The sequence below is a fragment of the Pterocles gutturalis genome, unplaced genomic scaffold, assembly GCF_000699245.1.
Source record: "Pterocles gutturalis isolate BGI_N339 unplaced genomic scaffold, ASM69924v1 scaffold17764, whole genome shotgun sequence".
In the NCBI taxonomy this organism is placed as follows: Eukaryota; Metazoa; Chordata; class Aves; order Pterocliformes; family Pteroclidae; genus Pterocles; species Pterocles gutturalis.
The window spans coordinates 122,858-138,339 of record NW_010128619.1 but is presented as its reverse complement, the minus strand read 5'-3'; the positions used below and the strand labels follow the sequence as shown (position 1 = coordinate 138,339).

At 36.6% G+C, this 15,482-nt stretch overlaps 1 protein-coding gene across 1 annotated transcript in view; it reads left to right on the top strand.

Annotated features, from left to right (window-relative positions):
* ROBO1 (roundabout, axon guidance receptor, homolog 1 (Drosophila)) overlaps positions 1-15,482 on the top strand; it is a gene marked incomplete at its 5' end in the record, with an annotated part of 88,088 nt that overhangs the window by 42,398 nt on the left and 30,208 nt on the right. Inside the window, 4 exons of the mRNA XM_010079699.1 lie at positions 763-934; positions 8,169-8,366; positions 11,753-11,779; positions 14,444-14,486. Of these exons, the coding sequence (XP_010078001.1) occupies positions 763-934; positions 8,169-8,366; positions 11,753-11,779; positions 14,444-14,486 (440 nt within the window). The remainder of the gene's footprint in view (positions 1-762; positions 935-8,168; positions 8,367-11,752; positions 11,780-14,443; positions 14,487-15,482) is intronic.

Sequence of the window (15,482 nt, the reverse complement as noted above, 5' to 3'; positions counted from 1 at the left end):
TCAATTTTTTAGCAGATCTGGATTAGCTGCTACTTTATCTTTAATAGCAGTTGGGAGTTCAACCATACTCTTAAAAGCATTTGCCACATCAGTGGTGCAGGCCTAAAGAGATAAAAATATCTCATCATATTGTTTCTCACTGGTGTGAAGTTGTTAGACCTGTGTCCTGATCTCAAACAAAAAATCAGATCTGATATCATGTTGTTGTCTCTCAACAGAAGATGGCATATTACTCAATCCTTGCCTTTTGCTGCCATTTAAAACAAAAAAAAATGATTGGATTCCAGCATGACATTGGTTCTTTTGTGACGAAATGTGATGAAAGAGTTGCCTTTGCACATGAGTGAAGAAAGCTTTGCTTGAGGAATTATTCCTGAACAAGAGAATTGCAAATTCATTTAACTGAATGCTCTTACTTTGTTGTTTATGTGAACAATTCTTGGCTACAGGGCTTCCCTTATTTGTTCCCTGTTACTAATGCTTTTAGTTTTATTAGCACTAATGTCACTGGTTGAACTGTGAGTGAATTATGATAAATCCCTCAAATAATTTTAGCGGTTGGAGCTGTTCTTTGGAACAAGAAGTATCTTTTCAGTATTCATACAGTGCCTGGGACAGCAATCCATGACTGCAGATGTTGGAGTAGTGACAAATGCTCATTTTCTTTATCCAGCAGAAAGAAAAGTGTCATCTTTCCTTCTGCTTATTCTCTGGTGTTGAATTCTGAACACTTATACATACCATACACTTACTTCCTTGCAGGTTTGGTGTCTTGGCAATGAAAGTCGATACCATATAAACAAGACGGTAGATGGTTCTACCTTTTCTGTAGTCATCCCCTCCCTAGTTCCTGGTATTCGATATAGCGTGGAAGTGGCAGCAAGTACTGGGGCAGGACCTGGAGTGAAAAGCGATCCCCAGTTTATCCAATTAGGTAAGCCTGCTGGTAATCCTGCCTATTGGTTTCAATGGCTTTTGTTTGTTTGCATTTGTCTTTTATGGCGCCAGAAATACTTTCAAGACAAGTGAAATATATAGTGTTACCTGATCTCTAGAATAGCAGGATTTGGCATTTCTGGTTTTAAACTTGCCTTAGAACTGCATTCTAAAGGTAGGATTTTAGCAACACAGGTTTTTTTATCTCCCAATTCAGCAGTGCTATTTGGTTATTGATTTTTCAAAGTGAATTTTCGCACTTAAGACTGGTGTAATAAAACATGTAGGGGAGTATGAATCACTAAGTGTTGGCTCACTTTAGTTTAGGGATGTAATTTGTCTTATTCAGATTTTATCTTTATTGCAGCAAAAAAAAAACAAGAGCAAGCTAAAATTAGGCATAATAAATATCAACTATGTGTGAAAGCTAGTGTATAACCTGAGTACAGGAAAAAGAGATACACAGGTGATTTACAGTAATCTTGACCTCCTAACTGTATTTAAAACCAAACATCTCTCTCTCATAAGTGCAGATCAGGGGCATTGCTCCTGGATGTATCTGGGAGAAATGCATCTATGCTGTTTGTTAGCTGAAGATTATTTAAAAGTAGCTTTAGATATAGTCTTATGCTGCTTTACCAGTACACCTGTATCAAAATTCCTTATTGTTACAGTATATAATTGTGAAAGCAAAGTCAGCATGTTGCTTTGAACTTTATGTCCCGTCTGTCTCTGTACCATTAGTGGATCTTTCTTGTTATTTCACCTTTTGTATTTAAAAATCTATAATTACTGCATGTGAAAACAAGACCAAATGACTAATACATTCTCTAGACAATTACATGGACATTTTCTTGGCTATTAAAATGAAGGTCATCTTTAACTTATTGAACTTGTATAGGCGTATGGTACCCAATTACATTAACAGAGATTTTACAATAAAATTACACACAGTTTATATGATATTCCATTAATACATGCAAAACCCCATAGTTATTTATCTTTCCTACAACCACCTTTCCAGTTAAAGTCAAGTTTGTTCTATATGGCTTAGATTTTGAAAACTTTAAATTAGTGAGGCTTATGAGTGTAAAATAGTGGGGTAACTTCAAAGCTAAAGACTTCATGAGGACTTTTTTTTCCTTTTCTCTGACGATAAGCAAATGCTAAATGAAAGTGATTTTTATAGCGCAATTTAAATCACTTTGGGGTTTTGGTAAGTGGAAAAAGAAACCAAAGATACTCTGTCAGGGTAAAATTTTTGCCTGCTTCTGTGGTCCTGGCCTTTACTGACACTATGTTAGAAAGCATAAAGCAATCACACACCTCAGAGGGTGTTCAAATGTGCAAGTCTGGTAGAATCCTCGTATTTCCTTGTGGCTGGGGTTTGCTTTCATAGTCTGTACTGCTTGCTTCTAATTAAGTGGCATGGCCAAATCTACATATACTGTAGTAAAAATCCCTTAATTCGGTTGTTACATGGCGAAGACCTGGAGACAGGAGTCTTGTGGAGATCCATGCCACTAGAAGCAGCACAAAGAAATATCTAGGCAGTTCTACAGTCCTTTCAGCAGCTACAGGAGGCTGCTGAAAATTAGGACTTAAAACTTAAGAGGAACACCCTTCAGTAGCACAGATCAACCTAAAATCATAAAGGCAGAAGAATGACTGCACTTTACCTAACTCTACACTGTGATACAAGTTCTCCTGCAGCCCCCGCAAGGGATCACATTCTTAGTTCTTGGATGTGCTCCCAGTGTGGGGGTGGAGCAGATACTGGTGTTTTCTGGTAGCTCTTCTGAAGAAAGAAAATTAATTTGTTGATGTCATCAGTTGGCACTTTTCACCAGCAATAAATTACATGGTTACAGAGAGAGGCAGGGGAGGCCAGGGAGGGGGAGGAAGGAGGACTAAGGATGCTACTTTTAGAAAGAGTCCTGACTCTGTGCCTACGTGCTATAGAAACTGCGTGTTTGCCACTGACAACTTCAAGTTTCTGCATTTCTATCACTGATCCCAACTATTCCTTCAGGAAACCTTTTCCTGATATCTGAACTAGTACAATCTTTACTTTTTTTTTTTTTTAACTAATTGAGTATTCCATGTGTGGAAACAGGATAAAACAGGATATACTTTGTGATTTAGATATTCACCTCCTTTTTTTTTTAAGAACATTTCATTAAAGTCAAACATCTGTCTCCTTATAATATGTTTTTCTTACAACAGACTAGGTTGTGGCTGGCTCTGGAGCATCCAAAGAAGAGGGTTTTTTCCCCATTGTGGCCCACTGTCTTGCATAGCAACCTCATATTTGAGGTCGCTATGCGCTGCAGGGTACTACTGGGTTTGTGACTGTGACAAATGCCAGGGCTGAGTTTCAGCCAGGTGTGTGACAGGAGAAAGCTTCACCTGTTGGAGGCCGCCTTCCAGAGCAAGAGGGGAGGGCAGGAGGCATTGGATTCTCAGAGAGCTGAGGTGTGCGGTCGCAGTCCCGTGCATCAGCAGAGCTGTGATAACTGATCTCGTGCACCCACTTAACCTGTTACAAAGACAGGTACAAATTGTAAGCTCAAAGCTCTTTCATTTTGCATGTCTCAGCTGACATGAAGCAGCTCACTGAGCTGCAGTGCCCCACACTTCCCATGTCACTAGGGACAAGCCAACAATATACTTGTTTGTTATTCAAAAATCACCTTTCAGTGTTTAAAATCATGAGATCAACTGAAAAATCATGTATCTTCTCTAAAACACTCCCCTTGGGGCTTGTGAATCTTCCTCTTGGCTTTTGAATGAGCTTTTAAAGCTTTCTGTGGAATTCCAAGGGCTGGAAACCATTTGCTCTTTTTAAAAGAAAAGTTAATATTTTACAAAAGACTTCAAGAGTTTTGGTGGTAAAGAAAAAAATCCGTATTTCATGAGAGCTCACCACAGCTAACTATATTGTCCTTATAATACTGTGGAGGAAAAAATCATAGAATTTTGATAGAACTTTTTTTCTTGTCATAGTGTGTAGCTTCAGGACATTGGTTACAAAAATGCTCAGTACAAAAAGGTGAGAATTATAACAGCAAATGTTTTTTTGCTGACCTCTAGCCTAACTCTTATACAGTGGTGGGATACTACCTATGATAGTTTGGCAGTATTACCTTTGCATGTTGGCAAATAAGTAGTGAAATTGGAACATATTGCAACATATTTTGTTCAGGGTACCGGCTCTGAGAAGCCCCACAACTGCACTTAATATTACTCTTAAGCACATAATTTGTATGAATATATGGTATGCAGTTACTTATTAAGAAGTATCTGCACAATTATTATTGATGTTGAGTGCATTATTCAACCAGTGAATGTCTCAAGTGTACAAAACACAAGAAAGTCTCATTGAATCTTTATTATTCTAATTGCTTCATTTAGGAAATGTGATTTGTCAACTAACTAGCATGCCTTTGGGGATATTGTTGTGTCAGCCCTTCAAGTACTTCTAGTGTGATAGTTATAAGGTTTTGTATAAGGTTGTTTTGTTGATATTTTTGTCTTGTGCCTGCAGACAACTTGAAGAGAGTAATCTTTTTTTTTTTCCCCTCACAGCAAACCCTTCCAAATCAGCTCAGTGCTGTCTCCTCAAACTTTTTATTAGACGATTGAAGTGCAAAACTGATATTTTTCCAGTTTTGGAAAGATATATAACTAGAAAGGAAACAAAACAGCATATTCTTAACCTGGTAATATTTTACCAAATAATTTCCATATTGCATCGTGCACATATATTTGAGGAAAAACTCAAAACATTATGTTGCAGAGTCCAGGGGTTTTTTAAGTTTTGAATTGCCAGAATTAGCAATGTCAACAAAACTTAGATCTTCCTATTTACTGTTTGTACATTTTGTGTACTAAATGAAACAGGCTTGTGGAAAAGTACTGTTCCGTAGGTTGTACACATACAGGGCAAAGTCAAGGTTGCTTGCACACCTGTGAACCTGGAATTTCCTCTCTTTTCTGAATCTTTGGCATTCCAATCTTAATTGTATATTAATATTTTATTTAACATTTAACAACTTAAATGTCAGTTTTTACATTATTATTTATATTAATATTTAACAGTAGAGAATTAGAGGTCACACTTTTTCTCAATGTAAATTCTAACTAGTTGTCATTGAAGTTGGAAACTTGGAGCTTCAAGACAGTCGGATTGGATAGCTTGTAAGCAATACCCATAGCAACATTATCTGTGATTAAAAAGAAGGCTCTTATCTCGGGGTAGAAGAAGAAGGGATGAGTCACTGTGATAATATGCTGGTTTCAGGGAGTTGTGGAATCAGCCTGCTCCAACAACTCTGAGGCATTTTCAAGTATATTAAATGCTGCGGCTGCTGCTCTGGCAGTAAGATGCACTTTGCCGTAAAATGTTTATGTTCACTTATTATTTTGGCACGTCTCCCTGAGGACTGCAAGCAGGAACAGGAATGTTGATTATGAACCGTTTATATCTCACTCAAAGCTTCCAGAAATTTCCTGGGGTGAAGAAAAAGTACTTTTTTTAGTTCAAGAGCTTTTTTTCCTGACTGATCATTCAGAATCTCACAGGACTGTTATGGAGAGGGGAGATGACCTTCTCAAATAAAAGCTTCCACGACAATGTTCCTGGAAATTCTTGGTAATGAGGGGTTCACTAGATTTCATTCTCTTTGCTTTATGTTTAGCTTACTTTCTATTTTTGAATTACAAGAGGAACAGGATATGGGTCAAATGTGGCCTCTTGAAAGCCCTTCCATCTTTTCTATAGTGTTGTTTATATGACTGTACATGAACACATGCACATTTTTCTCTTCAATGTGCCGTAAGCCTCGTCTCTTGAAAGCAAATATATTATTATGCTGTTCTGATGCTTGCAGTGGCTAGCAAAATAATACCATTAAATGAATCTTAATTAAAAATTAGAACAATAAATGTTCAAAGAGATTCTTGAGTATTTTGTAATCTTCACACATGCATTGACTGAGCAACGTAAGATGTTTGTGTATATAAAAGTACTGTCTTTCTGTATGGCTGAATTGTTGACATGTTTAAAAAACAATCTTCTTTGGCTTTTGAGTTTGTGATTATACCACCCCCCCCCCCCCCCGAATTTATTGTTTTAAATATATATATTTAAAGGATTAGAGAAAACATATTTATCAGTCTTCTAAATTTATTCAGGACCTGGAAATCTTTTGTTCTATTCCATTAAGATGTACAAAGTAGTATCGTTGTTTAAAAATATAGAAATAGTTGGCTTACTCATCTTGAAAAGAGACTGATGATGCAAGTTTTCATATCTAAGAGCTAAGAGACAAAAGATGAGATAGAGAGTGACATATTTAGTTCATTGGTCACAGTATACTTTATACATTTAAGCCCATCTGGCCACTTGTGTGGAACTTCACTTGGCTGTCTCCATAAAATCTGAGGCAACCCATCTTAACCTTGCACAAATAGGCATGAAATCTATAAACCCAGCAGACACAAAGGGTGTGTTAGTAAGAAAAGAATGAGTCTGCCTGGTGAACTTTCAGACTAGACAGTGGCCCTTACGATAACAGAAGATAAAGGGACCTGAAATATGAAATAAAATTTCCAATAAGGTAACAGTCAAAGGCGGTGGCGATTTCTCTGCAGAATAGGTATTTGACATCAATGTCGCAAAAACTGAAATCTAGAATTCTTCACTGGAAGAAGCTTTTATTAGTTTAACCATTTCCCATTCAAGAAGGTATCCTTTTCCAGAGGAGGTTTGTTGTTTGTATGATTTGTTGTGATTCCATCTCCTCTTTGTATTGCAGTTTCTTATATTTTATTTAGGCTTATTTTGGAAAAATATGAGACATGTCGTCATCAAAAAAAAACCCTGTTCACTGCTTAGGGAAAAGGTATTGGTTTTTAAGTTAATAGGTTTTCATTTCTTATGTAGTTTATATGAATAGAATTAGTAATAGCACCTTTTCCCTTAAAGCACTAATCTTTCATTCGGAATCTGATGTCACTGCCCATAGTGAAAAACAACTGATTGTTGGATTTACACAAGAGTAAAAATGTGTATTTCAAAGACTAAGCTGTGGAATGTGTAAAGCAATATCTTCTCTGAGTAAAGGTTTCAAATTCTTGCCCTCCACCCTGTGCAGTAATGAAATTTCCAGTAAACGCTCACTGTAGTGTTAAAAAAATCAGGAAGGCAGTATTTTTTCTTTGAGTTGCTTCATTTCAGTTAGAAGGCATTGGTCACTAACTCTATTCTTACTATTCTATTCTAACTATTCTTACTGCTGTTCCTAGAAGGTTCTTGCAAAAGTTCAGTACAGAAAGAGCAGACAAGACTGATTCTTTTACAGGTGCTTTCTCTATTAAAATAATTATAAGTGTGTGGAAAACTACGTATTTTTTATTTTGATGTGGGATATTTAAGGATAAACTTTTTGAAAAGGGCTGCTTGTTCAGTAATAATGAGACTGCTTGACTATTTTTAACAATTCATAACTCATTTTTTAGTGATCTGTTAGCTTTTTCATACATGTCAAGACAGGATTGGTTGTTTTGTACTTTTACTTCTTTACGTCCTTTTAAATAGTATTTTTTAATTGAGAACAAAGTGAGAGACTGCAAAGAGTACATTAGACGGTGTAATACAAGATTTAAGTAATCTGTCAGAAACTGCTAAATTAAAATGTATCCCTGAATACCTACCACATGTGAATGTACTTTGAATTTGTAATTCTTCTGTGCTTTTCATTTATGAGAGTGGATGTTTGGGTAGCTGACTTCTACACATTCACAGAACTCAAAGAACAGACTATACATGTTTCATACCTGAGCTTTCTTTTACTTACTGTGTTCTTTGCTGGCTTTTTGAAAAAATTTCTGGTGAAAAAAAAAAAAAGCTGGTGATGCTTTGCTAAAATAAAAATTGAAAAAATAGCAGTCCCCAAGTTTGAAATTTATGAGCCTAACTTTCTATTTATATGCTTAGCAGCCTGATTTTAGTGGGGTTCGTAAACAAGCAAATGTCAGTGAAGTTGGAGGTACGTGTCTTGTTTGGAAAACAAAACATTTCTATGTAGACCTCTAAAAAGAGATTTTCAAGAGCAGTCTTAAGGATTTTTCCTTGAAAAACTGGACTACAATTATGTCAGTTCTATTCATGCTGCCTTTTACAGATGCTCATTCAAATTAATTGGGTATTTTGCATGCCTTTTTTTCAGATTCTCATGGAAACCCTGTGTCTTCAGAGGATCAAGTCAGTTTAGCCCAGCAGATTTCTGATGTAGTGAAACAGCCTGCCTTCATTGCTGGAATTGGTGCAGCCTGTTGGATTATCCTTATGGTCTTCAGCATCTGGTTATATCGCCACAGGAAGAAGCGAAATGGACTCACTAGTACTTACGCTGGTATCAGAAAAGGTGTTGTATTATATATTTCAGTCTGCTGGCTGCTGAATGCCTGTTTACTGGCTAACTTTATCACCAGTCTCTTGTTCTTCTAAGATTTGATGCAGGAATAATCAAATTACTTCAATACTTTCAGGAAGTGTGGATCAGGAGCCAATGCAGAAAGCAGCAATATTTATGTAACCTGTTAAACCTGGCTTTAAAGCTTAAGCCTTTAGCAAAACACCTTGACTACTCTTACAAATGAGAAATACAAAGATGGATTAAAGGCTGGGAGCTTCCAATATGCCCTTGTACCTGACACTGTACTATCTGAAAAGGAGCCTAGTGGATGGTAGCTCATTGTCCCTCCTGTTCAGTCCTTTGCTTGCTGCTAAGAGTACTAACAGTGGTGTACATTACAGTAACGCTTTTGGTGCGTGTACTTGAATTTCCTTGTGTTCCGGGGAATGTGGTGAAGTGACTGTTTGGAAAAACTCAACAGTCAATAATACTTTCCAAGACTCTTTCATAAATGGTGTTGCAAGACCCTTCGTTGGGACTGAATTCTGGGACTATCACATATTGCATCTGCATTTGGTTAGACTGGCAGCAGCGGGACTAAAAGTACTCTTCATTTTCATGTTATTGATAACTTTTATATCAGATTGTCGATGGGCAAGCAGTGCTTTACAGCATACTCTGTGACAAATCAAACTAGAATCTCTCTGTGGAAGATCTTCTGGACTAAAAACTTCATTTCTCCTGATTCAGTAATCTTTTGATTAAGCCCTGAAGTTAAAGCTGAATTCAGTAAGCTACAGTTCATTACATCAAATAAATACCTCATAGGCACTCATATATTGAGAACTATAAATTCTGGAATGAATCAGAAAATGGGAGATCCTGCTTTTGAATTAATAGAGGGAGAATGATATTTAGCAATCAGAAAAATAGACCTAGACTTAAAAGATGCACACATCTTAATGTATGAAAGGTGTTGTGAGATTATGTTCTTTAGTCTTAGTATGTTCTTTAGAATTTATATGTATGGGCAAGACAGATACACAAATATAAAATGTTTTTAAAAACTAGCAGTGTGTTGCTGTGAAAAAGAAGCAGTGCTAAAAATAGCAACTGAGTGAGTGGAAACATGGAAATAGTTCTGTAATGTTGCAGAGTTTAGGTGTCCTCCGTGCCATTCAAGTGTCAACACTCATGGTCGACTTCAGGCACAGTGGTTGTAGTGGAGTTGTAACCACAGAAATCAGGGATTAATTTCACCTTTGATTTGTTCTGCTAGGATTTCTTAGATAAGACAGACCTGACATTCTGCTGCATTGGCCTGCACTGTTTTGTTTTACTAATAGCATGCTGCCATACTGCCTTTCTACAGTTCTATCAAACTAACATTGCTATGCTCTCAGCGGTACCTATGATTAAGCAAAAGGCATACAATTTGTCCTTAAAAATGGTTACTTTAATGACATCAGCTTTTGTTAAAACAGCTGTGTTTTTCAATATCTGTAAAAATATCTTTTGTGTAATTTGTTGGGGATTTTAATGAAAATACACAGAAAAGTAGGGTCTGCATCTGTGTTATCAAGTATTCTTCAAGAAAAAAAGCTATCTTTAGTGAAATATAAATTGCAAAGTAGTTTGCCACTCTGCAGTGCATCAAGTCATCACTGCAAGCCCAAACTTTCTTCAGTCTTGAATTTATTTTTATTTTTTTTTATATTTAGCTTCGGGCCTGACATCTGTTAAAATACTTTACTACTCCCACGCATACATATTGTACTAGCACTCTTACACACTCAGAAGAGTTTATTAATAGAAGCTCTGAGACTTAAGTTGTTCTTTCGTGTGGTAGCGATAAAGATTTCATTTAGTTGAATCTCTGCTCATCTGTTCCTCAATTCCTTAAGAAACTAAACTAGGTTTAGTACTTAGCTCACAGAAGAGTAATGAGACAGTAGTTCAAGATTTTTTTCATGTCCTTGTGATTGCAAATTAATTTTGAGACACTTGATTCTCTTTTGAATAGCTCTGGTTTAAATGCACCTTCTATTTTAATGAAAGCTTATTACTATGATTCTATATTTTTGAATGTAGCTAAATTAAACTTCACTGTGTGAAAGGCCTAGTTCAAAGAAAATACAATGGAATTCGCAAGATAAAGAGCTGTGCTCCAAATGAAGTCTGAAATGGTCAAATTCTCAGAGGTTTTTCTTTTTTTGCTTAGTGTCATATCCCTGGAAACAAACTGACTTGGTAAAAAGGGGGTGAAACTACATCATATCCTAAATTGTAACAACAGGCACTCTGGACTCCCCCCAGAGATCAGAGTTACTGTAAAAATTAGACTGAGCAGTTGTTCTCCTAGCCAGAACCTTTTATTTCTGTGCCAGGTTTGCTGATCAAATTCTGTCTCAAGGCTACTTTAAGTGAATATTTTATTGTTTCTCTTAACATTTCTCTTTGCTGTCGTTAGATTGAGAAGGACTATGTTAGCCTTTTTTCTGCCCATCAGTGATAGAAAAACTATACTGTCTTGTCAACAGGAGGGGGAGCATGTGCTAATAGGAAGAGCAGATGCTGGTGCTCTGTATTTGGATTAGAGACCCTATTGATCCAAAGAGGATTTATAGTGTCTGTGAGAGTGAAGATTGTCAAGCAATGTCATTGTTCCGTTGTTAACCTTTCCCTCTTAAAGCCAAGTGTTGAAAGGTATAAAGGTCTTACATCTAGGGAGATATTTTTCCTTTTTTTTTTTTTTTTTTGGTAATTATTTAAGAAAGAAAGATAACTGTTAAACAGTCTTGTCTAGGAAAACAAAAATTAATTGCTGCAGTAGACTTTAGTGACTTTATTACAGTGAGAGTTGGTGCCATTCTTGATTCAGGAACAGTAAAACAGCAGTTCTCTTTGTTCCTTTATATGATTATTATTTCCTTACTGAATACTTCAGTGTGCCTATTAGTTCAGAGTAATGAGCATTTACTTAGTGAACTGCAGATAAGATTCAATAGGACCTTGATAAGGCTTTGTTAAAGGAATTTGCCATTCTGCATTCTAAAATGATTAACAGTATGGGGATTTTGTTGGTGCTAGGATTTTCAGAAAGACTTAAAATACCAAACTGAGGGGTATTTGAGAGGCTCAACGACAGTCCAGTCCCCTCAGGAGCACAACAGAATATCAAGCTTTTTATTTTTTTCAGAATAGTACCTGCAGAGACAAGCTTCTTTCTGAATCACAAATTTAATTTTATTTCTATATCAATGTGACTGAACTACTGGATTAGTTATATACATTTGTTTTATGTTCAGCTGTCTGCTAGTTTTATACTAATGTGGTATGTTTCCCTTTCTCTCTTCAGCTTAATAACCAGTTTGTATTTTGTTTTGATTTTTCAGTCCCGTCTTTTACCTTCACACCAACAGGTATATATTTGCACTTTTCCCCCCTTCTTTGTTACTTTAGCATGTGTTTGTGGTACTGTTTCTCTTTTTCTGACATAACCAGCCCAGCTATTCTGAAGGTTTTTTTAAACAATTCCATCAATGACAGGTATTATTTTGTTCTCTAAGTAGTGTATATTTGCTTTGTAGCTGACCGTTTCTTCTGTTTGTATGTAACATTTTGTAGCATACCATTTGATGCAAGCATGCCATTTTGTAGCATGATCTCATCTGTTTGTACAACCTGGGCTCTCTTCTTGCATATTACGATGGAGTAGTGCGGCCTTCTGCATCTAGCGATACAAAAGGTGCTTCTGATGGAGGAGGAATGACTTAGCAGAGCCCAGATGCTGACTTGAAAGGGATTCAGTGGGATTATAGTTGGTGAAACATTTGCTTCTTTTCTTTCCTCTGAATCTGCATTAATCCAGTGACCTAGGAGTTGTCTGCTTTGGAAGATACAGATAATCAAATTGTTAGAGCAGTTAGATTTCCTTGCTTGCTGCCTTCAACTGTATTTATGCTATGAAATTTTAAAATAATCATCCTGTTCTGCATCAGCGGAGGTGCATTTCAAATTTGGGTTGGATTTAAAGTCATCTTCTGTTCCTTTTTGCTTGTAAATGTACAAAATATGACCTAATCTCAGCCCTAGCCCACCAAGGTCCATGAGAGCCTTTCCATTCTGTAGAGCTGACCTTCAGTCAGTCCCACAGTCTGGCAGCTCAGCGGCTCTTGCTCTACAGTAGATACAATTCAACACATTCAGTCCCCACCAGTGTACTGCAGGCATTACATGCTGCAGCCTGAGTGAACAGGCAGGTTGTCTCTTCCTGCTTTGTTCTAAATCCCTGATTTTCACGAGGTCTGTGAGACTTGCAGGACATGTATATCCAGGCAGGGTAGAAACCGCCTACCCCTTCTCTGCAGACTCATGGTAGCAGGCCATATTAGATCGAAATCAGCACTGTGCTGATATGGCCTCTGGGCAGCAGCTGAGTTGCATCCTTCCAAGTTGGACCACGTATAAAGCAATCTCATATCTGTCTGTGTTCATCCACATAGACCTAATCGTCATGGGTTAGGTTCTTATCCAGGTGCTTTTAATCACAATGAATAGTACTTTGTTTCAAAAGTAATTCTATTATGTTCAGTGGAGTTGCTTACTCTTCAGCATGAGTCAGAGTGGCCCTTAATGTTTCTGAAGTCCTTTGAGATCCACAGTAGAGACTAATACAAACTATTATTATTTTGCTGTCACTTTAATTGGCTTAACAGAGGGATTCTGTTGCAATCACAGTTGTAGCACACTACTGAAATTCTGCAGAGATTGGTAGGTTAGCTAAAAAATATTTTCTCATTTGGTTTCTTAACATTAAAAGAAAATATCAGGGCTCCATAAGATATGTCAGAGCTGCAAAAGAAGTAACACAGAGATTTTTAAAGAAGAAATTGGAAAAAAACCCATAAACTATATAAAACATTTAAAGGAAGAATAATCCTTTTTCAACCCAGGATCCCAGACATTAGTTCCATTGACTTTAAATGGAACCTCTTCTTTAGCATTACCTGTAGTAAAAGATTTACCTGTAGCAATGCATCCTACATTTTAATCCTGTTACTGTAGTCACTGCCAGCATTTATCTCTCTCTTGCAGACTCCCAGTTTGGAGTTCTTCTAAAGAGCAGAATTTGGCTGCTTTTTTTCAACACATTCCTAGTTGGAAAATGTAGAATCTATCACCATTTGTGGGGAGGCAATCTACTTAACCCTTTACCAAACCCAGTGCAAACCTGCAGAATTTATAGCACTGTTTCTTCTTGAGTGTTTGCATCCTGAAAACTAACTTTTCAACCATGGTGCTTCCTGTGAAGGATTTGCAATCCGTGCCAATAAATAAATGCATGTGGACATCCACTCTGTTAATGTGTAATGCTTCTGAAATGCTAGCAAAACTGTTCCTTCTGATTTAGGAAGTATTCTTTCTGCCAGACATTTTTTTACCAAGATTTATACATTTAAATTTTTAGATAAACAAGTATCATTAATAAATCCAGTTGTAAAATGTTATAAAATGTGAAGCTTCTGTGGACTTTTAGAGTGTGCCTGTTCCATGAGTACAGCGCAGTAACATTCAGAAAGAGTATGTGGTTTTGCAGCAGATTCAGCCGTAATGAGCCATTGTTTACATTGGAAGTAAGGTCTGCTAGAGAATCACAATACCTCTTTAATCTTACCAAAATAATAAGGTAGAGCAAAGCTTTAATATATAGCCATTCATGAAATAAATGTATGACCTAAATTCTTCCTCAGAGTAACTCCACTGTAGTCAGCAGAGTTATGTTAAGGATAAGTTCAACGTGATGTATGGCTTCCTGCTTTCTTAAGCAATACATGTGATTGTTCGTGTTTTTCAGAACAAAACTGAAATACCAGACTTTGTTGGAGCTAGGAGTAGCAACACAAGCATTTTGTGTAAACTTGCATTTTAAGGAATAGCTTGGAGAATGAGACTCAGAATTAATGTATAAACAATGCACGTTTATTGTCTTAGCTAAAATAAAACAAAGGCAAATTTAATACTGCTATTTAAGGAGTCTTTTCTGTTTTTAAATTTATTTCCTTTTTTATCTTTAACTATTTCAGTAACATATCAGAGAGGAGGAGAGGCCGTAAGCAGTGGAGGCAGGTAATTATGTGCTTTGTTTTTAAAGCTATAAATCGTGTGCAACTAAATTTAAGGATGCTAGGAATACAATTGCCCTTGTAAATTGAGAGCAGAATAATCACTTGCAACGGTGTGTTTTGATGTATCATATTAATTTATAGATTTTGGGCATACATTTTCCTGTTTAGAAGGAGGATATATGGTTTGAATTTTTTAGGTTGATTTCCAAAGAATGAGTCGTAATATTTTCAGCTTTGTTAACCTGTAAAAACTGCATCTCAAAAAATGAGCAGCAGAGGGAGCACTTTAGCTTAAAAATAAAGACCTGGTTTACCAGCTGATTAAGGGAGTAAAAGTAATTAAGTCATGGCATTTATGAAGATTAAGAAATATACCTGGTTCACAAATACTGCAAAGAAACGTTTATTGGAAAAAATTGCTGAAGACATAAATGGCTTATAAGGTGACTTTTTGAGAAAAAATCTTGCTATGAATGCAAAACAGTTAAAGCATCGCTTGCAAGAGACAGGACACTGAAGGAGAGGGAAACAGGTAGGTTTTAAATTCAAAGCCCTTCACTTTGAGAACCTACCTAGTCAATTCCAGATTGAGGATTTAGTGTTTACTGGGTTTATGCTTAATGAATGGCAGGGGACAAAACAGTAATTTACGTTTCCTGTGTAGAGGTGGAGTTTTCTTCAGGAGGCAAAATAACAGTTTTAGCAAAAAAGCAGGTCAGAGCATTGTCACTTTAGTAGCACACCTTTTTTTTTTCCTAGATCACATTCAAGCATGCTTTTTTATAAGGATCTCAGTTAAAGATTTGGCATGATGCTGAAATAAACTAAAATCTCAGAGAAAAGCTGGGTGGTAAATTCCTACATCAATTCCTGTTTTGCAAGTGGCATCTTGTGATTCCTAGTTAGCAAGAAAATTGGTAATGATAAAGATTAGGCATAAAATTAAACATTCCCAATGTACTTGAATGCTGTGCAGACGCGAGGCCACTCAGCTGCT